Source organism: Gossypium arboreum, chromosome 5, assembly GCF_025698485.1.
Source record: "Gossypium arboreum isolate Shixiya-1 chromosome 5, ASM2569848v2, whole genome shotgun sequence".
NCBI lineage: Eukaryota > Viridiplantae > Streptophyta > Magnoliopsida > Malvales > Malvaceae > Gossypium > Gossypium arboreum.
In genome coordinates, this window is record NC_069074.1 from 3,995,806 (window position 1) to 4,017,628 (window position 21,823).

The 21,823-nt window shown below is 34.1% G+C and overlaps 2 protein-coding genes across 6 annotated transcripts; both read left to right on the top strand.

Moving 5' to 3' along the window:
• Positions 1–1,263: 1,263 nt before the first annotated feature.
• LOC108473452 (sister chromatid cohesion protein PDS5 homolog C-like) lies at positions 1,264–9,896 on the top strand. 5 transcript variants are annotated; one of them, XM_053027770.1, is made up of 15 exons: positions 1,264–1,321; positions 1,863–1,975; positions 3,710–3,913; positions 4,002–4,183; positions 4,774–4,900; positions 4,983–5,177; positions 5,528–5,575; positions 5,684–6,583; positions 6,719–6,826; positions 7,779–7,852; positions 8,203–8,254; positions 8,385–8,471; positions 8,542–8,585; positions 8,850–8,927; positions 9,005–9,896. In XM_053027770.1, exons 2-15 carry the CDS (start codon positions 1,874–1,876, stop codon positions 9,573–9,575), a joined length of 2,772 nt encoding a protein of 923 aa, XP_052883730.1. In that variant the 5' UTR covers positions 1,264–1,321; positions 1,863–1,873; the 3' UTR covers positions 9,576–9,896. The 5 variants fall into 5 exon arrangements, with proteins under 5 accessions (XP_052883730.1, XP_052883726.1, XP_052883728.1 ...); XM_053027766.1 differs by lacking the exon at positions 1,264–1,321 and adding an exon at positions 1,330–1,782; XM_053027768.1 differs by lacking the exon at positions 1,264–1,321 and adding an exon at positions 1,330–1,768.
• Positions 9,897–12,947: 3,051 nt separating this feature from the next.
• On the top strand, positions 12,948–21,744 carry LOC108473628 (sister chromatid cohesion protein PDS5 homolog C-like). The gene is made up of 14 exons (XM_017775302.2): positions 12,948–13,705; positions 15,483–15,686; positions 15,777–15,958; positions 16,544–16,670; positions 16,753–16,947; positions 17,314–17,361; positions 17,518–18,417; positions 18,553–18,660; positions 19,628–19,701; positions 20,040–20,091; positions 20,221–20,307; positions 20,378–20,421; positions 20,705–20,773; positions 20,851–21,744. The coding sequence occupies exons 1-14, from the start codon at positions 13,604–13,606 to the stop codon at positions 21,419–21,421; spliced, it is 2,763 nt and encodes a 920-aa protein (XP_017630791.1). The 5' UTR covers positions 12,948–13,603; the 3' UTR covers positions 21,422–21,744.
• Positions 21,745–21,823: the final 79 nt, after the last annotated feature.

The following is a 21,823-nucleotide window of genomic DNA, read 5'->3' on the forward strand; positions in this document are numbered from 1 at the left end:
CTCTCTTCCGGAGGAACATACCCATAAGGCACAAGTCATAATTGATCTCAGTCGCTTGGACATCATTGGGACCCAACGTCGTGCCAAAAGCCGTTGGAAATCTAGCTCCGTGATAGCAGGCCAAAACAAACACAACCGAGAAAAATAAAACCTAGATGAACCAAAGAATTGACTGCGCAATAGCGAGCATGCACCATCGGTATAAAAAACTTGTACTTACAAATGGCGTAGATAGTCGGCAAAGGCAAGACCTATAGGTATATTATTATTAGTTCTTTAATTACTGCAAATTCAGTTCTTCTCAAGTTTGATTTTGGACAAATTAATCTCTTTAAAAAATACAGTAGTTTAATTCCTATCAATTTTAAAAGTAAACAATTAAGGACAATTAATCACAATATTAATATTTCCATATGTTGTACTTAATTTTATTTGATATAATAACAAATTAAGCTCTCAATGTTTAAATATTTTATCAATTTAGTCCTAATTCTAAAATGGTTATTTGAAAAAAATATATATCTTAAAAATTTAGAAAAATTCAAAAGGAATATACAAAAACTTTAGCCTAAAAAACAATTATAAAAATAAATAAAATGTGTAAATTTTGAGGACTAAATTTATTATTATACAAAAAGGACAAAAATTGAATACTGTGATTAATTATCTTTAGATACTCACCATCAAATTGTTCGGGATTATATTACTTTGAATTTTTTAAAAAGAACAATTTGTTTAATATTGAAATCAAAATTTTTAAATCTGGACTGTTGATCAAATCTATTAGACTATTGATTCGTTAGTCCAACCAGTTCAATTAAATAAATTATTAAAAATTTATTAAAAAATAAAAAAATATTAAACATCTAAGGGTGAGTTTGGATGGGCGGTGCATTTAGCTGCGGTTAGTGTAAAAACAGTGGTAACAGTGAAATTAGATACTGTAACGATATTGTAGCTTGAGATAAAAAGTAAGTTAAACGCACTGCAACGCAGTCAATCACCCATCCAAACAAAGCCTAATTCAACTAATTTTTTATCCGATTCAATCAATCCGTATCGATTTTTGAATCAACCGAATCAACACCCCTCTCTAAATGATCAATTTTTGATCACCATAGATCCAATCTATTTTAACCTAGCTTAATTGAGATAGAGGGGAATTCATTTAACATATAAATATATTCTAATATAATTTTTTTTGACGATAATTTAATATATAGATACATATATATAATAACTTAGTTGTATATTTGTATCGTCGTAAGTTGCATTTCTGGCAAAAAAAAATGTGATCAACAAAAGCCGGAAAGCAAACAAGGTAACAATAAAATCAAGCGGTCTAAAGAACTCCACGAGTTCCCCGCGTCCACAGAATCAAAAGGTGGATTTAAAGCGTGTAATTTAACTCCAATTCATAAGCGCGGCGGAATCCGAGCACAGCCTCGCTGGATTCTCCTTAAAGCGCACAAAAATACACACAACAAAATCGATCAAAGAGAGTAAGGAGGAAAATGAAAAAGCTAAAATATTTAAAATTATAAAATTTATCTTTTATTATGTTAAAAAAATTATCTTTTACAGTATTCCCTCTGCAATTTTTTAATTAACCAAAAAAAAAAAAAAAACCTCACCCCATCAACTTCAGCTTTCTCGTTCCGGGAAAAAAAACCGGAAAACCCTAACTCTCTCTCGAGTAAAATCTCCTTCTCCCTCTCTCGTTGAATCCACCTTTGGTTTTACGTTTTATGGCTTTTCGCGTGAATTTGTAGGTTTACAATGGTGTGAAATCGAGGCCTTAGATTAAGATTTGAAGGATCTGTTTCTGTATATTTAGGTGCAAAGATTTTTTTTTTTTGTAGAGAAAAAAGCTATGACGGCATCTGAGAAAGAGCTGGAGCTACAGTTAATGGAGGCTGGAAACAGGCTCCTCGAACCCCCTTCGTCAGTCGCTGAGCTCATCCCTCTCCTTGACGTAATCCCTAATCCATCCTTTTACTATTATTCTTAACTTCGTTTTGCTCTTCGTTTTTTTTTCTTATTATTTGATTTGTCTGATTTTATTATGTATGCGTTTTCGAAATTTTTCGTGTGGTTCTTTCTATGCTATTAATTTAGTTGGATTTCCCCCATACTGATCTAATTTTACCCTTTTTTTCTAAGATTTTCTTCTTTTGCATTGTTTTCACGTACTTATTTCTGCTCATTTCTCACTGATGTAGGATTGAATCAGTTTAAAAGTGTTTTCTGCTAATGGATATTGTTTAGCATTCTTCAGTCTAAACTATTGTAATTTATATTTATTGTGGATATATTGTCATGTCTATGTTTTTCGAATTTGATGAATTACTGATATGAACGACGTGTTTGCTTTATTAGACTTTAACCGCTAGAATATCTTTGTTTTTGGATGCAAATGCTATGCAGTAGCTAATATTTGGATGAAATGATACGCAGTTTCGAGATTTCTTTTGAATTCAAAATTGCGCAAGCAGCATTTAAGTGATTGTGTATGTAAAATTGTGCATTTTTTGTGTCCTTATTTCGCATGTCAGGCTTTAAGTTTATGAAACCTGAGGATTAGTATATAATAGATATATCATTATTTTTTGTTTAGATAATTAAGCACCAGCTAAGTTTAGCAATTAATTTCTGACAGGCTAGTTAAATTTTTAATAACCAACTTGTGATGACATTGAAAGCGTTGAAAATTAACATGGAAAGGATGTGTAGATATTGTGTGAAACGATTCCTTGTAAGCAAGGATTTTGTTGGACATATGAGATTACGATTTTATTGCATAAAACATTTATGTTAATTATATATATTTGTAAATATCTAATCTATTTGCTTAGAGGGGTGATGCATGGAAATCTGTTATTTTTAATGAATTTCACCTCATCTTCTCTATACCGCTGGGAAGATCCGTCCTGCCAAAATTTTGTGTCCCAACTAAAGAGCTATTAAAATCCACTATGGATGCTTGTAGGATAGAAGTTTAACTCCATACTTGATGAAGTCCTTTATTTTTATGGTCTTTGCAACCTTTTGGTTTTCTTCTGCCCCAGAACTCCATTTACAAATGATAACAATGTCAAAGAAGATTCTGGAATTGTGATATTCCACACAACTCTGTTGCTATTCCATGTTTAGACAAAATTATGTGTACTCATGATGTCAAGCAAGAAAACTTTAAAGAGGATGGGCAAAAACAGTGATACTAGTGCAACTATTCGTTTTCCTTTGGTAGATTGTTTTGTCTGGAATCAATGTCTCCTTTAAATCATCGCTTTAGGTTTAGTGTTTTACTACTTGTTCTTGAGTAGGTGGCTGCTGTAAAACCGTGCATGAACTCTGTTTTAGAATGCCCTAGGAATTTAGTAATGACTGCAGTGTGATTCCAGTGATGAGTGCGTGCTGAAGTGTTTGGTTTTTAGTCAAAATTTTAAGTATTTTGGTTTTGCTCTCCTTATTTCACTAGGGGATAATTCGTGTTGGTTTTTTTTACTGCCAGCTTTACCCTTCCAGTAGGCTTTATTTCTGTTCTTGTGGAGCATTATAGGTGTATAGGTATTTTTTGCACTTCCTAATGATATGTGGGATGATTAATTGTTTGAATTTTTAGGTGCTTTAGCATTCCAGTGCTTTTTATAAATACTTTTCACATTGATGATTATTGTTTATTCTTTTCTATCCCTCGTGAATATAGCAAGTTGAGAGTTGTCTTTCAAGGGTGGAACAATCACCAAGCCAATCAATGCAAAATGCACTGTCTCCATCACTCAAAGCATTGGTAGCAGAGCACCTTTTCGGACATCCTGATGATGATGTAAAAGTTGCAGTTGCTGCTTGCATCAGTGAGATAACAAGGATAACTGCTCCTGATGCTCCTTTTGATGATGACCAAATGAGGGTACGTTGACTTCATTGTTTCAGGATGCTTTGCAGATCATGGCCATTTTAAAATCATTCTGTATTTATTGCTATTAATATGTACGCAGGAGGTTTTTCAACTGATTGTGTCATCCTTAAAGAATTTATCTGACAAGTCCAGCCGTTCATTCATTAAGAGGACCTCAATTCTTGAAACTGTTGCCAAAGTCAGATCGTGTGTGGTGATGTTGGATCTTGAATGTGATGCGCTTATTATTGAGATGTTCCAGAATTTCCTCAAGGCAATAAGGTAAAAGTGAACTTCTTGAATGGAGAGTTCATTCTCTTGTTGTGTTTCATCATTGTTACCCTTTGGCTATTGTCTCCTAGTTACTGTCTGATTTGATAGTTTTATTTTTTTAAGTTTATTGCTTTTGAAAATTTGCTTTGTCAGTTTTTTCTCTTTGTCTCTAGTGGATGAACCTGTGCTTTTGCAGAAGCTGCTCTTCTAATGTCAAGTGATGATCATGGCCACTATGAATTTTTAACTATGGGTTTAAAATGATAGACTGCTATATAGGTTTCTGGAGAATGGAGATTATGCTCCCTCTAGAGTGTCTGGATTTAAACCTGTCATTAAGTAGTTGCCTATGTTAGGTAATCCGAACAAAGTTTAAGTGTTTTTTTAAGAATTCTAAGTTTTTTCAGGGAGCTTTGTCTTGGTCTAGTTTTTAATAGAGTTTGTTTTCATATCAAAATTTTGTCATCATCCAAATGTACCGCTACTTAACTAGAGTATATTACTAGTATGAAAAAGAATAAAAATGGTTTAGTATTCTATGTAGAACGTGTATTCTGATCCTTTATTTTCCTTATGATTCTCTTTGTTTATTTTTTCAGGGATTATCATGCAGAGGCTGTCTTTACATCGATGGTGACTATTATGACCCTTGTACTGGAAGAAAGTGAAGATATCCCTACAGAGCTGCTCTCCCCAATCTTATCTAGTGTAAAGAAGGATAATGAGGTCTGTTGTCATACGAGTAAGTTACTGCCTTTCACTTCTGCTATCTTTACTTAATTCACCTAGGGTTTCTATTTCCTCTCAGGAAGTTCTTCCTGTTGCTCGGAAGTTGGCAGAGAAAGTGCTTGAAAACTGTGCATCAAAGCTTCAACCATACCTAACCCAAGCCGTAGAGAACTTGGGAATTTCTTTTGATGATTATAGTAGTATAGTTGCTTCTATATGTGGGGCGACAGCTGTTACTGTGGAGCGGGATGATGCTGCTGTTGGAAAACTTTTGGTAATTACCTCATTTGTATCTTAATGTAACTGCTTAATTTCAAGGTATTCTGTTTGAGGCAATTATTTACTTATTTTGTGCTGTGATTTTGTATGAATTTCAACTCAGCATTATTTGCTACTTAATTATACAAAATTTAAAGCTTTTTATTTCTATATTTTGTGTGTCAACGCTTTGTTCATGGGCTTTCTGTGACCTATCTTTTAATTTTTTCTTTTGTTCAAACTATTCTTCAAATCAATAAGTTTTTCGCTTATGCTTACACCTTACTGATGTCTTCTATTTTTTTATTAACATAACTTAGTCTCCTACTCTCCTTATGTTTCTCTTTTTGGTTTGATTTGCTGTAGGATGATAAGAGCATACCAGCAGACGCACCTTTGGAGAAGGCAGCCCAGGTTTGCGTGTGGATTCCAGTCCTTTCTCTTTTCTTTTAATGTATTTTATTTTTTTTGAGAATTTAATTCCTGAATTTTTCATTTATAAATCTTCAAATTTCCTATCAGGGGGACAAAAAGATTCCTAAAGAAGCAGTTCCAATTGAACAAGTAGCCCTTGTAAATGAAAAGTCTCCTGTGCCAGTTGCTTGCAATGGCATTATGCAAACTGCTGATTCAATCTCTGTGAAGAAGCAAGAGGATGATCACATTGCTTATAAGTCCGAGAATGAAACATCAACTGCTGCTGAACCTGATTTATTGGAAGCTGAGAAAGTGGTTGATCCAGATGTTAAGTTAGTGCAAAGTACCCGGGAAAAGGAGAGGAAACCTGATTCAAAATTAATTGAACCTTCCGACAGCTCTCATGTTGATGAGAAGGAAGTTGAGACTATACCAGATCGTAAACATGACAGCAAGGATGACGCTGGTTCTCCATGTCGAGATGTGTCTGTTGATGGGGATGTATCCTCTGAAAATAGAAGAGAGACAGATTTTCAGCATTCCTCTCCAAAAGCAATTGAGGATAAATCGACTGATGTTGCTTCCCAAACACCAAGTGGTGCTGTAGTTGATGATGGTCATTCCAAAAGGGTATCTAGGCCAAAAAAGAAAGACAGCGTAAGCAAGGAGACAACGTCTTCTGTTGATGATGTCTCTAAGAAGGCTTATGAAGGGGCAAGTGATTCAGAAGCAAAATCAAATAGACGACCAGGAAAAAAGGGTGCTACTGTTTTTTCCAACAAGGATAATGCTCCAGTTAGTGTAGATAAAACTAAGAAAGAAAGTGACACTGCAAGTGATTCGGAGGCAAAATCTCTAAAGAAGTCATCAAAGAAGGTAAGTTGTAGTGGTAACAACTTAGATAAATCATCTGTAAAGCAACTGGGGGATAAGAAAAGGCGAACTCAGGGGAAAGTTGCTCCTGAGAAGGATGGAACAAAAAACTCAACCAAGAATGATGATGAGGTAATTTCTTTTTGGCTTATAACTTGTTATTTAGCTATTGTAGTAATGTTGATTATTTAAAGCTTTGTGATTTATTTGTTTAGCTGTACTAGATCCTTCAATCAAGGGAATCATTCTTGCTTACTATTGATTTAGGAAGTGATTGGATCTCCAAAGTCAGTGAAGCCAAACAAACAAGATTCTCACGTGGAGGGAACCCCTAAAACTACTTCCAAGAGAAAGCATATGCCAAGTAAAGAAAAAGTAATGTCTTTTTGCATCTTTAAGGTTGAAATTTTAGTAGTGGTGTATTGTAGTTTAGGTAGGTTGCATTTAAATAAAGGTGGCATCGATGTTGCTACTATTGTTCATGTTTATTGATGTAGTGTGTTTGTTACTTATGTCTGACGCATATCTAGACATAGATATGGGCCTAAGTACTTGCAAGGGGCCTCTAAATACATGGAAAATTTGAAAAAAGTAAGCATACCTGTGTCGAGCACTAGCATCTGATTCTGAGAAACACAGGCCAGCATTGTAGGTGGCCTTTGATGATGTTTATGGGTTTGAACTCTTAATGATTTCTCCATTCTTGCATCCTTGATGATCATTTTGCCATTCACAGGCCATTTATCTTTTCTTGCTTTCTTCTTAGTTCTCATATTGGCTTTTTTCTGATTATTCCTGTGATTGTCTAGATTTTTACCTTTAGATTTTCTTGAAGCGTTTAATTTTAGCGTTTAAAAAAGTTGTCTTTAATGTTGGTTCCTCATTTTTTTTTTCCTTTGTTTCTTAAAGATTTTTCTTCTTTCAAAATTATGCCTGTCTAGCGACATGCTGCATTTAACCATCTTTGAGGTAATTTTTCTTTCAAGAGCCATTTGACAATAGTTTGATATTTTCACAAGGTTCCAGTTTGTGTGTTTCTTTGGAAACAGTATGCCTGCAAGCTGTCCTTATTCCTTCCTAGAAAACCCACCAATCGAATGCTCTGCTGCACAACTATTGCATTTGTGTGAGTGCTAACTTTTGTATTTTCGTTTGTTGTTTCTTGACATCATAGCTAATTGTGTTTTGTCTGCAATATTGAAATTTGGAGTAATCCTTTTATTCAACTCTCTTCATGCATGCTGCAGTGTGAACATGGTTGAAGCACTGATATTACATATCATTCTTCTGGAGACAAATGATTTTTTTTTTATTAATTATTTTCCAGGCTTCTGATTCTATGGAGTATGGTGAGAATCTTGTCGGCTTGAAGGTGAAGGTCTGGTGGCCCAAAGACCGTGAGTAAGTATATATATTTTTCAATTGTTGCAGAAGTGATCCTCCGAATTTGAAACCATGAATTTTATTTGTTTATATATTCTTTTTTATGTGGATGCACATGCGGGCATTTTTCTCAAATGTGATTGTGCTTTTATATGTGGGAGCCCCTATCCCTCAAATTATAATGTAAATGAATTAAAGTTGGTCTGCCTTGAAGCTTATTATCATTATAGAAGCTCTTTTTCCTTTATTTTCTCACACTTGAATCTTTTATTTGCTGCAAGAAAAAAAATTGATAAATGTAAAGTGTTCTCTTTCAAACGTGGCATGTCTGCTATTTTCTTTCTCCCCTTATGGATATTGTTTTGCAGGTTCTATGAAGGTTTTATTCATTCATTTGATTCCGCTAAAAAGAAGCACAAGGTGACACGTCTACTGAGTAGAAATTCATTTTAATGTTTTCTTTTCCTTAGTATGTTACTGGAAGTTTTTCCTCTGACCATTCATGCTAGAATGTTTTAGATTATTTTCTTCAATTTTCATTTGTTTATAGGTGCACTATAATGACGGTGATGAAGAAATTTTAAATCTTAAGAGAGAAAAGTGGGCTGTGATTGAAGACGAATCAGGGTCAGATGAGGTGGGCAGTTCATAAGCAATTGATTATTTATTTGTTTATGTACTATGTTGCTAATGTTTCATTGAAACAGGAAGGTGCAGCAAATCCTCCAAGTCCTGATGGTTCATCTGACATGTAGGTGATTCCTATTTGTATTCTTGAATGTTAAATTTGATTGCACGACCATTTTGGTCCCAGATGGTTGTGTGTATTTTGGTCTTGCGTGATGAACCTTTGCGTAGTTGGCTTCTATGGTTTAAGTTGATTCTTTTCCATTCTTTAGCATTGTTAATTTTCTCTGAAAGGTGGAGTTTATTTCACGTGTTATATCTGGTTTAAGTTTTCTGTTTCACATTCCTTGTTTGGGCTTATCTTCTTTTCCTTGTGATCATTTTTTAGTGGCAGGCCTCAAAAGAAGAAGGCAAAAACAGCTGATCCCTCGAGCAAGAAAGCTAAGATGGATGCTTCACCAAAAAGGTTATTAGATTCTTTCAAATGAAACCCTTGATATGTTCTTTATTTGATTTCTGAAAATCCCAATATTGGATGGTCAGGGGTGGAGGAACTTCGTCGGGGAAATCCAAGGGTAGTGCCACAAAGTCTGGTTGCAAAACAAAGGAAGATGCTAAAGTGGATGGGAAATCCAAAGATGGTTCCAAGAGTGTCAGTAAATCTGGCAATGACAGTGTTGCTAAGTCCAAGGATCATATCACCCCCAAAACTGTTAGTAAACCAGTTGACAGTGCTTCAAAAGTAGACAAGAAGTCCAAGAATGAGGAGAGTGGTGAAACACCTAAGTCTACGAAATCCAAGGATGATGGAAGTGCCACACCAAAAGCTTCCTCAAAGTTAAAACAAGACATTCCAAAGACGGCCAATTCCAAGCAGGAAACCCCCAAAATTTCGTCCCAATCTAAGGGTAAGCCTCTTAAGAGTGGGGCCAAATCCAATTCTAATGGCACTGGTAAGTCAAAATCTGGTTCGTCAAAGGTGAAAGAAAGTGAAAGCGTGAAAGAGAGCTCAACTGATTCAGCAAAAGTTGTGGGAAGTGTGAAGCGGAGAGCACCAAGTTTGTTGAAGGTGCAGGGAAGTGATTCGAAGTCTGGAAAAAAGCGGCAAAGATGAGTTGAAAGTTGCACCTACTGCATTGTCATTGCCAAGGGTTGGTTCTTCTGCAATGTGGAACTTGGGTGAATTGTAGTATTTATTGTAGCATTTGGGTATTTGACGTAGTTCATAGGTTTGTGGCTAGCAAAAATTCGTAGTTAATGCAGTTTATAGTGGTTGTACTTTGTAGGGTTAAGATACCTTTTTTATATAGATATAGTTTTTTTCCTTTTCCTTTATTATTGATGTAGGCAATAGGATCACATTGGGTTTAGAGTTTTTGCCTTTGTACTAAAGAGTTGCTTCTATAGATTAACGTAATAGATTCGATTCAAGAAACTGTGGAAGCAGTGGTGGCGTATCTTTTTCTATCGAATGCCTTCCCTCCACCGCCCCCCTTTTTAACGATTTGCTTTTTTTTTTTTTCGTTTGGTCCGATTACATTTTTTTCTAAAAGTAAATATAAAACTTAACTGATAGCACACGAGATAAGGTATTATCTATTTTTATATTTATAAAGTTTTTCCTATTCTTTTAAATTACAATTACAAATTGAAGTGGTGTCAACATTGTTGTTTAGTTACTGTACTCTACGTAGAAGTAAACGAAATCGAACAGGTTTTGGATTTTCATCTTCGTTTGATATGAAGAAGTGCTCGTCTTGGTGAAGATTGTGTAGATGGATGGGTGGAGTTAATTCTTACACATCGATTGGTGATAAAGCAAATGAGAAAGGGACTCGACAAATTCTGGGGAAGGCCAACGTGGGAAGGTTGAGGTTCAATGGCTTCACAAATGGATGATCACCGGCATTTGATTGTTTCATTTGTTTGAACTTTCTGGTGGATTTATTTCTTAATTTTGATTCGGTCAATTTCAGGTTTTTATATTTTTATATTTGGTCAATTTATTTATGAAGTAGTTCTATTTTTTTGGTTTTTGTTATATGATTCGACTAATAAATGTTTTTATCAGTGGATTGTAAACCATATGTTAAGAAAATCACTGACACGAATTATACACCAAGAGATTAAGACTTACCTTAAGAATATTTCTTAAAAGTGTTAAAATTTTTTAATTTTTGAAAAAAGTGTTTTTCGGCTAATTTTTACTTAAGGGAAGTATTTTTCTTTCAAACAATGATTTATTTAGAATATTCTTGTTCTAAAAATACTTTTTGTCACAAAATATTTTTTAAAAGTAATACTAAATTGATTCTAAAAAGTGGTAGATGTATAATTCTTAGCAAAGTAAGAATCGTCAAATGTAATAAGGTTCATAGAATTAAAAGGGTCGCTGCTCTGGTCTAATGGATTGTTATGAAAAATAAATTGAGGTTACAACCAAAGTTTAATGTATTCGATTTAGACTTGTTCATAGGTCGGGTCACTTGAAAAATGAGAGGATTTGAGTAAAAATATAAGTCAGAAAATGAGTTTGGACAAAAAAAATAAGACCCATTTAAAAAACGAGTCAGGCCTTGGGTAAGGCTTTTTAGCCCAGGCCCATTCCAGCCCAAATATGAAAAAAAATTACTGCTTTTCCTTGCTGGTTTTTACTCTCTTTTTTGTTGTTGTTATTTTTTCATTATTTTGCCGTCATTTCACTATTGTGTTAGCACTATTTTGTATAACTTTTATTTTATTGTTAATTTTGTTACAATTTTAAAATAATTTGCTTATTAAATTGCACCTATATTTGTGTTATTTAAGTATACATATATATTTATTTTCAATTTGTTGGGAAACATTTATTTTATTATTTTAGTATTTTGATGTATTATATGTATTTTAAAATTTATATAATAAATAACATAAAAAATTAATATAGGCGGGCCAGACCTAAGTTTTAGCATTCTTATCCGAGCCGGGCTTAGGCAAAATATTATGCTCATTTTTGGGCCAGGTCAATTCTGGGCCCAACAAATGGGCCTACAATTTTTGTTGGGCCCAACCTAGCCCATTGACACCTCTAATTCGATTATGACAAATAAAACTATCATATATCAATTCTCAAATTAGATAACGGTTAATGAACATCTATCAATAGTTGTTTTAAATTATCTAGGGTTTAGGGTTTGGTTATGGAACTTTATGCAAAATTAGATATAATATACAACCATTGAGAAAAGACATTACATTGCGTGAAGGCAGATCAGTCTTAAGTCAATATGTTATTGGATCGATTGTTGAATAAATTATTTATTAAGTAAAATTTCGTAAAGTAAAATTATTTTTCAAATCTATGTTGACAAAGTTTATATGTCTACAATTGATAACTTTATCTTGTTGAAACGAATGTAAAAACATTTATTGAGACAATTTATTCAAACATAAACTAATTTACATAGAAAATTTTGATAGAATTTAGTACATTTGATGTTTAAAATTCAAGTAAAAAAAATGCATTACCTTATAAAGTCAACCAGAAATATCAACGCTATTCTACTATTGTTTGGATATTTGTAAGAAATAAAACAATGAAGTCTTGAAAATCATTGCGTAATTCGTAAAACAATGTTTGACCTGATTTAGTATATTTATTAGCCATTTTTATAATCACATTAAACAAAACCAATATACATGAAAAAGTAAATCAACAAAGAAATTGCAGTAAAAGAAAACTTATTAATAAAATCATTAATTTTCTTTTCTCTTTTCCATTTAAAGATAATTTTAAAATAAAATAATCTCATACGTTGAAGTGAAATCACATCCACTCAACCAAGAAATAGAAATACAAGTGTTAGAAAGGGACTACTCTCTCAAATTAATTATATCTCATCCATTTTAATTTAATATAATAACAGATAACAATAATTAATCACTATAGTTAATATTTATTTATTTATTACTTTAAATATAATAATAAATTAAGTTTTTAATGTTTATATATTTTATTAATTTAGTCTTAAAAATACATATAAAAACAAATAAAAGTATACATTTTGAGGGCTAAATTTATTATTATATAAAAATAAATAAATATTAATATTGTGATTAATTATCATTAAATGCTCACTGTTAAATTTGACAAGGATTATACTATTTTGATTTTTTTATAAAGAACAATTTATTTAATATTGAAATAAAAATTTTAAAATTGGACCACTTATCGAATCTATCATACTACTGATTCATCAATCAAGTTAATTCGATTAAATAGATTATTTAAAATTATAAAAACAAAAAATTAAACGTGTAGTTCAATTGATTTTTGTCCAATTTTATTAATCTATAACAAATTTCAAATAATTTATTCTGGTTTAAGTTGTTCCACCAATCAAATGGAGTACCATTCAAACAACCTTAATTGAGATAGAGGGGAATTCATTTTACCTATAAATATAATTTAATATAATAGTTTTGGACGATAATTTAATATAATTTAAAATAACTTAGCTGTATATTTGTATTGCCGTAAGTTGCTTTTTTGGAAGAAAATGTCATTTCAGGCATAATAAAAGCCGGAAAGCAAACAAGGCAACAATAAAATCAAGCGGTCTAAAGAACTCCACGAGGTCCCCGCGTCCACAGAGTCAAAAGGTGGATTTAAAGCGTGTAATTTAACTCCAATTCATAAGCACGGCGGAATCCGAGCACAGCCTCGCTGGATTCTCCTTAAAGCGCACAAAAATACACACAACAAAATCGATCAAAGAGAGTAAGGAAGAAAATGAAAAAGCTCAAATATTTAAAATTATAAAATTTATCTTTTACTATGTTCAAAAATAAATTATCTTTTACAGTATTCCCTCTGCAATTTTTTAATTAACCAAAAAAAAAAAAAAAACCCCTCACCCCATCAACTTCCGCTTTCTCGTTCGGGAAAAAACCCCGAAAACCCTAACTTTCTCTCGAGTAAAATCTCCTTCTCCCTCTCTCGCTGAATCCACCTTTCGTTTTACGTTTTATGGCCTTTCGCGTGAGTCTGTAGGTTTTCAATGGTGTGAAATCGAGGCCTTAGATTAAGATTTGAAGGATCGGTTTCTGTATATTTAGGTACATACTACATAGAATATATATTTTTTCATAGAGAAAAAAGCTATGACGACATCTGAGAAAGAGCTGGAGCTACAGTTAATGGAGGCTGGAAACAGGCTCGTCGAACCCCCGTCGTCAGTCGCTGAGCTCATCCCTCTCCTTGACGTAATCCCTAATCCATCCTTTTACTATTTTTCCTTAACTTCTTTTTGCTCTTCGTTAATTTTTTTCCTTATTATTTGATTTGTCTGATTTTATTATGTATGCGTTTTCGAAATTTTTCGTGTGGTTCTTTCTATGCAATTAAGTTTGTTAGATTTCCCCCATACTGATCTACTTTTACCCTTTTTTTTTCTAGGATTTTCTTCTTTTGCATTGTTTTCACGTGCTTATTTCTGCTCTTGTTCTGACTGATGTAAGATTGAATCAGTTTAAAAGTGTTTTCTGCTAATGGGTATTGTTTAGCACTCTTCAGTCTAAACTATTGTAATTTATATTTATTGTGGATATATTGCCATGTCTATGTTTTTGAATTTGATGCATTACTGATACGCACGACGTGTTTGCTTTACTAGACTTTAAATGCCGGAATTTCTTTTTTTTTTTTTGGATACTAATGCTATGCAGTAGCTAATATTTGGATGAAATGATACACAGTTTTGAGATTTCTTTTGAATTCAAAATTGCCCAAGCTGCATTTAAGTGATTGCATATGTGAAAGTGTGCGTTTTTCTTCTCCATATGTAACATGTAGGCTTTAAGTTTATGAAACCTGAGGATTAGTATATAATAGATATATCATTATTTTTTGTTTAAATAATTAAGCACCACCTATGTTTAGCAATTAATTTCTGACAGGCTAGTTAAATTTTTAATAAACAACTTGTGATGACATTGAAAGCATTGAAAATTAAGTTGGGAAGGATGTGTAGATATTGTGTGAAAGGATTCCTTGTAAGCAAGGATTTTATTGGGCATGTGAGATTACGATGTTATTGCATAAAACATTTATGTTAATTATAGATATATTTGCAAATATTTAATCTATTTCCTTAGAGGGATGATGCATCGGAATCTGTTACTTCTAATGAATTTAACCTCATCTTTTCTATACCTCTAGGAAGATCTGTCCTGCCAAAATTTTGTGTCCCAAATAAGGAGCTATTAAAATCCACTATGGATGATTGATAGGATAGAATTTTGACTCCATACTTGATGATGTCCTTATTTTTATGGTCTTTGCAACGTTTTGGTTTTCTTCTGCCCCAGAACTCCTTTTACAAATGATAGTAATGTCAAAGAAGATTCTGGAATTGTGATATACCGCACAACTCTGTTGCTATTCCCTGTTTAGAAAAAATTATGTGTACTCATGATGTCAAGCAAGAAAACTTTGAAGAGGATGTGCAAAAAAAGTGATACTAGTGCAACTATTTGTTTTCCTTTGGTAGATTGTTTTGATTGGAATCAATGTCTCCTTTAAATCATCACTCTAGGTTTAGCGTCTCTTAGGGTTTTACTACTTGTTCTTGAGTAGGTGGCTGCTATAAAACCGTGCATGAATTCTGTTTTAGAATGCCCTAGGAATTTAGTAATGACTGCAGTGTGATTCCAGTGATGAGTGTGTGCTGAAGTGTTTGGTTTGTAGTCAATTTGAAGTACAAAATTTTAAGTATTTTGGTTTTGCTCTCCTTATTTTACAAGGGGATAATTCGTGTTGCATTTTTTTTTACTGCCAGCTTTACCCTTCTATTTCTGTTCTTGTGGGGCATTATAGCTGTATAGTTAATTTTTGCACTTCCTAATGATGTGTGGGATGATTGATTGTTTGAATTTTTAGGTGCTTTAGCATTCCCGTGTTTTGCCTTATGCCAGTGCTTTTTATAAATACTTTTCACATTGATGATTATTGTTTATTCTTTTCTATCCTTCGTGAATACAGCAAGTTGAGAGTCGTCTTTCAATGGTGGAACAATCACCAAGCCAATCAATGCAAAATGCACTGTCTCCATCACTCAAAGCATTAGTAGCAGAGCAACTGTTCAGACATCCTGATGATGATGTAAAAGTTGCAGTTGCTGCTTGCATCAGCGAGATAACAAGGATAACTGCACCTGATGCTCCTTATGATGATGACCAAATGAGGGTACGTTGAATTCATTGCTTCAGGATGCTTTGCAGATCATGACCATTTTAAAATCATTTTCTGTATTTATTGCCTTTAATATGTATGCAGGAGGTTTTTCAACTGATTGTGTCATCCTTAAAGAATTTATCTGACAAGTCCAGCCGTTCATTCATTAAGAGGACCTCGATTCTTGAAACTGTTGCCAAAGTCAGATCGTGTGTGGTGATGTTGGATCTTGAATGTGATGCCCTTATTGTTGAGATGTTCCAGCATTTCCTCAAGGCAATAAGGTAAAAGCGAACTTCTTGAATGGAGAGTTCATTCTCTTGTTGTGTTTCATCATTGTTATTCTTCAGCTATTGTCTCCTAGTTACTGTCTGATTTGTAAGTTTTTATCTTTTTAAGTTTATTGCTTTTGAAAACTCTTGTGGATGAACCTGTGCTTTTGCAGAAGCTGTTCTCTTAATGTCAAGTGATGATCATGGCTGCTGTGAAATTTGAACTGTGTGTTTAAAATGATAGATTGCTATATAGGTTTCTGAATAATGGAGATTATGCTCCCTCTAGAGTGTCTGGATTTAAACCTTTCATTATGTAGTTGCCTATGCTAGGTAACAGATCCTCAGTTCCTTCTAATCTGAACAAAGTTTAAGTGCTTTTTTAAGAATTCTAAGTTCCTTTAGGGAGCTTTGTCTTGGTCAAGTTTTTAATAGAGTTTGTTTTCATATTAAAATTTTGTCGTCATCCAAATGTACCACTACTTAACTAGAGTATATTACTAGTATGAAAAATAATAAAAATGGTTTAGTATTCTGTGTCGAACATGTATTCTGAACCTTTATTTTCCTTATGATTCTTTTTGTTTATTTTTTCAGGGATTATCATGCAGAGGCAGTCTTTACATCGATGGTGACTATTATGACACTTGTGCTGGAAGAAAGTGAAGATATCCCTACAGAGCTGCTCTCCCCAATCTTATCTAGTGTAAAGAAGGATAATGAGGTCTGTTGTCATACGAGTAAGTTACTGCCTTTCACTTCTGCTATCTTTGCTTAATTCACCTAGGGTTTCTATTTCCTCTCAGGAAGTTCTTCCTGTTGCTCGGAAGTTGGCAGAGAAAGTGCTTGAAAACTGTGCATCAAAGCTTCAACCATACCTAACCCAAGCTGTAGAGAACTTGGGAATTTCTTTTGATGATTATAGTAGTATAGTTGCTTCTATATGTGGAGCGACAGCTGGTGCTGTAGAGCGGGATGATGCTGCTGTTGGAAAACTTGTGGTAATTACCTCATTTGTATCTTAATGTAACTGCTTAATTTCAAAGCCTGTGGTTTGAGGGCAATTATTTACTTATTTTGTGCTGTGATTTTGTATGAATTTCGACTCAGCATTATTTGCTGATAGATTATTTGCTACTTAATTATACAAAATTTAATGCTTTTTATTTATATATTTTGTTTGTCAACGCTTTGTTCTTGGGCTTTTTGTGGCTTATCTTTTAATTTTTTCTTTTGTTCAAACTATTCTTCAAACCAACAAGTTTTTGGCTCGTGCTTACACCTTACTGATGTCTTCTATTTTTTTATTAACGTAACTTAGTCTCCTACTCTCCTTATGTTCTTCTTTTTGGGTTGATTTGCTGTAGGATAATGAGAGAATACCAGCAGAGGCACCTTTGGATAACGCAGCCCAGGTATGTTTTATTTCGTATATTTATTGTCAATTGTGTGATTCTTCTCTTTGCGTGCAGATTCAAGTCCTTTCTCTTTCCTTTTAATGTATTGATTTTTTTTTTTTGAGAATTTAATTCCTGAATTTGTCATTTATAAATCTTAAAAATTCCTATCAGGAGGTTAAAAAGATTCCTAAAGAAGCAGTTTCAGTTGAACAAGTGGCCCTTGTAAATGAAAAGACTCCTGTGCCAGTTGCTTGCAATGGCATTATGCAAACTGTTGATTCAAAATCTGTAAAGAAGCAAGAGGATGATAACATTGCTGATAAGTCTGAGAATGAAACATCAACTGTGGCTGAACCTGATTTATTTGAAGCTGAGAAAGTGGTCGATCCGGACCCTAAGTTAGAGCAAAGTCCCCAGGAAAAGGAGAGGAAATCTGATTCAAAATTAACTGAACCTTCTGGCAGTTCTCATGTTGATGAGAAGGAAGTTGAGACTATACCGGATCGTAAACATGACTGCAAGGATGATGCTGGTTCTCCATGTCGAGATGTGTCTGTTGATGGGGATATATCCTCTGAAAATAGAATAGAGACAGATTTACAGCATTCCTCTCCAAAAGCAATTGAGGATAAATCGACTGATGTTGCTTCCTCAACACCAAGTGGGACTGTAATTGATGACGGTTATTCCAAAAGGGTATCAAGGACAAAAAAGAAAGACAGCGTAAGCAAGGACACAGCATGTTCTGTTGATGATGTCTCTAAAAAGGCGCATTCAGGGACAAGTGATTCTGAAGCAAAATTAAATAGACGATCAGGAAAAAAGGGTTCTACTGTAGTTTCCAACGAGGACAATGCTCCAGTTAGTGTAGATGAAACTAAGAAAGAAAGTGACATTGCAAGTGATTCGGAGGCAAAATCACTGAAGAAGTCATCAAAGAAGGTAGATTCTAGTGGTAACAACTTAGATAAATCCTCTTCAAAGCAACTGGAGGATAAGAATAGGCGAGCTCGGGGGAAAGTTGCTCCTGAGAAGGATGGAACAAAAAACTCAACCAAGAATGATGATGAGGTAATTTCTTTTTGGCTTATAACTTGTAATTTAGCTATTGTGGTAATGTTGATTATTCAAAACTTTGTTATTTATTTGTTTAGCTGTACTTGATCCTTCTATCAAGCGAATCATTCTTGCTTACTATTGATTTAGGAAGTGATTGGATCTCCAAAGTCAGTGAAGCCAAACAAACAAGATTCTCACAAGGAGGGGACCCCTAAGACAAATTCCAAGAGAAAGCATATGTCAATTAAAGAAAAAGTAATGTCTTTTTGCATCTTTGAGGATGAAATTTTAGTAGTGGTGTATTGTAGTTTTGGTAGGTTGCATTTAAATAAAGGTGGCATCTACGCTGCTACGATTTTTCATGTTTATTGATGTACTGTGTTTGTTTCTAATGTTCGAAGCATATCTAGACATAGATATGGGCCTATGTACTTGCAAGGGGCCTCCAAATACATGGAAAATTTGAAAAAATTAAACGTACCTGTGTCCAGCACTAACATCTCAGTCTGAGAAACATAGGCCAGAATTGTAGGTGACCTTTGATGATGTTTGTGCGTTTGAACTCTTAATGATTTCTCCATTCTTGCATCCTTGATGTTCATTTTGCTATTCACAGGCCATTTATCTTTTCTTGCTTTCTTCTCAATTCTCATATTGGCTTTTTTCTGATTATTCTTGATTGTCTAGATTTTTACCTTTAGATTTTCTTGAAGCGTTTAATTTTAGCCTTTAAAAAAGTTGTCTTTCATGTTGTTTCCTCATTTTTTTTCCTTTGTTTCTTAAAGATTTTTCTTCTTTCAAAATTATGCCTGTCTAGCGTCATGCTGCATTTAACCATCTTTGAGGTAATTTTTCTTTCAAGAGCCATTTGACATTAGTTTAATATTTTCACAAGGTTCCAGTTTGTGTGTTTCTTTGGAAACAGTAAGCCTGCAATGTTGTCCTTATTCCTTTCTATAAAACCCACCAAACCAATGCTCTGCTGTACAACTATTGCATTCGTGTGAGTGCTAACTCATGTATTTTCGTTTGTTGTTTCTTGAGATCGTAGCTAATTGTGTTTTGTCTGCAATATTGAAATTTGGAGTAAATAGGCTCAAATAATTGTAAACCTTTTATTCGACTCTGTTCATGCATGCTGCGGTTGAAGATGGTTGAAGCAATGATATTACATATCATTCTTCTGGAGACGAATGATTTTTTTTTTATTAATTCTTTTCAGTCTTCTGATTCTATGGAGTATGGTGAGAATCTTGTCGGCTTGAAGGTGAAGGTCTGGTGGCCCAAAGACCGTGAGTAAGTATATCTATTTTTCAATTGTTGCAGAAGCGATCCTCTGAATTAGAAACCATGAATTTTATTTGTTTATATATTCTTTTTTATGTGGATGCACATGCGGGCAAATGTGATTGTGCTTATATATGTGGGAGCCCCCATCCCTCAAATTATAATGTCAATGAATTAAAGTTGGTCAGCCTTGAAGCTTATTATCATTTATAAGCTCCTTTTCCCTTGTTCTCTCACACTTGAATCTTTTATTGCTGCAAGAAAAAAAATGATAAATGTAAAGTGTTCTCTTTCAAACATGGCATGTCTGCTAATTTCTTTCTTTTCTTATGGATATTGTTTTGCAGGTTCTACGAAGGTTTTATTCATTCATTTGATTCCGCTAAAAAGAAGCACAAGGTGGCCCGTCTAATAAGTGGAAATTCATTTTAATGTTTATTTTCCTTAGTATGTTACTGGAAGTTTTTCCTCTGACCATTCATGCTAGAATGTATTAAATTATTTTCTTCACTTTTCATTTGTTTATAGGTGCACTATAATGACGGTGATGAAGAAATTTTAAATCTTAAAAGAGAAAAGTGGGCTGTGATTGAAGATGAGTCAGGGTCAGATGAGGTGGGCACCTCATAAGCAATTGTATTTTTATTTGTTCATGTACCATGTTGCTAATGTTTCATTGAAACAGGAAGGTGCAGCAAATCCACCAAGTCCTGATGGTTCATCTGACATGTAGGTGATTCCTATTTGTGCTTCTTGAATGTTAAATTTGATTGCTCGACCATTTTGGTTCCAGATGGTTCTGTTCATTTTGGTCTTGTATGATGAACTTTTGCGTAGTTGGCATCTATAGTTTAAGTTGATTCTTTTCCATTCTTTAGCATTGTTAATTTTATCTGAAATGTGGAGTTTATTTCAGGTTTAGGTGTTATATCTGGTGTAACTTTGCATTTCTGTTTCACATTCTTTGTTTGGGCTTATCTTCTTTTCCCTTGTGATCACTTTTTATTGGCAGGCATCAAAAGAAGGCAAAAACCACTGATCTCTCTAGCAAGAAAGCTAAGATGGATGCTTCACCAAAAAGGTTATTAGATTCTTTCAAATGGAACCCTTGATATGTTCTTTATTTGATTTCTGAAAATCCCAATATTGGATGGTCAGGGGTGGAGGAACTTCGTCGGGGAAATCCAAGGGTAGTGCCACAAAGTCTGGTCGCAAAACAAAGGAAGATGCTAAAGTGGATGGGAAATCCAAAGATGGTTCCAAGAGTGTTAGTAAATCTGGCAATGACAGTGTTGCTAAGTCCAAGGATCATAGCACCCCCAAAACTGGCAGTAAACCAGTTGACAATGCTTCAAAAGTAGACAAGAAGTCCAAGAATGAGGAGAGTGGTGAAACACCAAAGTCTACGAAATCCAAGGATGATGGAAGTGCCACACCAAAAGCTTCCTCAAAGTTAAAGCAAGACATCTCAAAGACTGCCAATTCCAAGCAGGAAACCCCCAAAATTTCGTCCCAATCTAAGGGTAAGTCTCTTAAGAGTGGGGGCAAATCCAATTCTAATGGCACTGGTAAGTCAAAATCTGGTTCGTCAAAGGTGAAAGGAAGTGAAAGCGTGAAGGAGAGCTCAACTGATTCAGCAAAAGTTGTGGGAAGTGTGAAGCGGAAAGCACCAAGTTTGTTGAAGGCGCAGGGAAGTGATTCGAAGTCTGGAAAAAAGCGGCAAAGATGAGTTGAAAGTCGCACCTGCTGCATTGTCATTGCCAAGGGTTGGTTCTTCTCCAATGTGGAACTTGGGTGAATTGTAGTATTTATTGTAGCATTTGGGTATTTGACGTAGTTCTTAGGTTTGTGGCTAGCAAATATTCGTAGTTAATGCAGTTTATAGTGGTTGTACTTTGTAGGGGTTAAGATACCTTTTTTATATAGATATAGTTTTTTTTCCATTTCCTTTATTATTGATGCAGGCAATAGGATCACATTGGGTTTAGAGTTTCTGCCTTTGTACTAAAGAGTTGCTTCTATAGATTAACGTAATAGATTCGATTCGAGAAACTGTGGAAGCAGTGGTGGCGTATCTTTTTCTATCGAATGCCTTCCCTCCACAGCCCCCCTTTTTAACGATTCTTTTGTT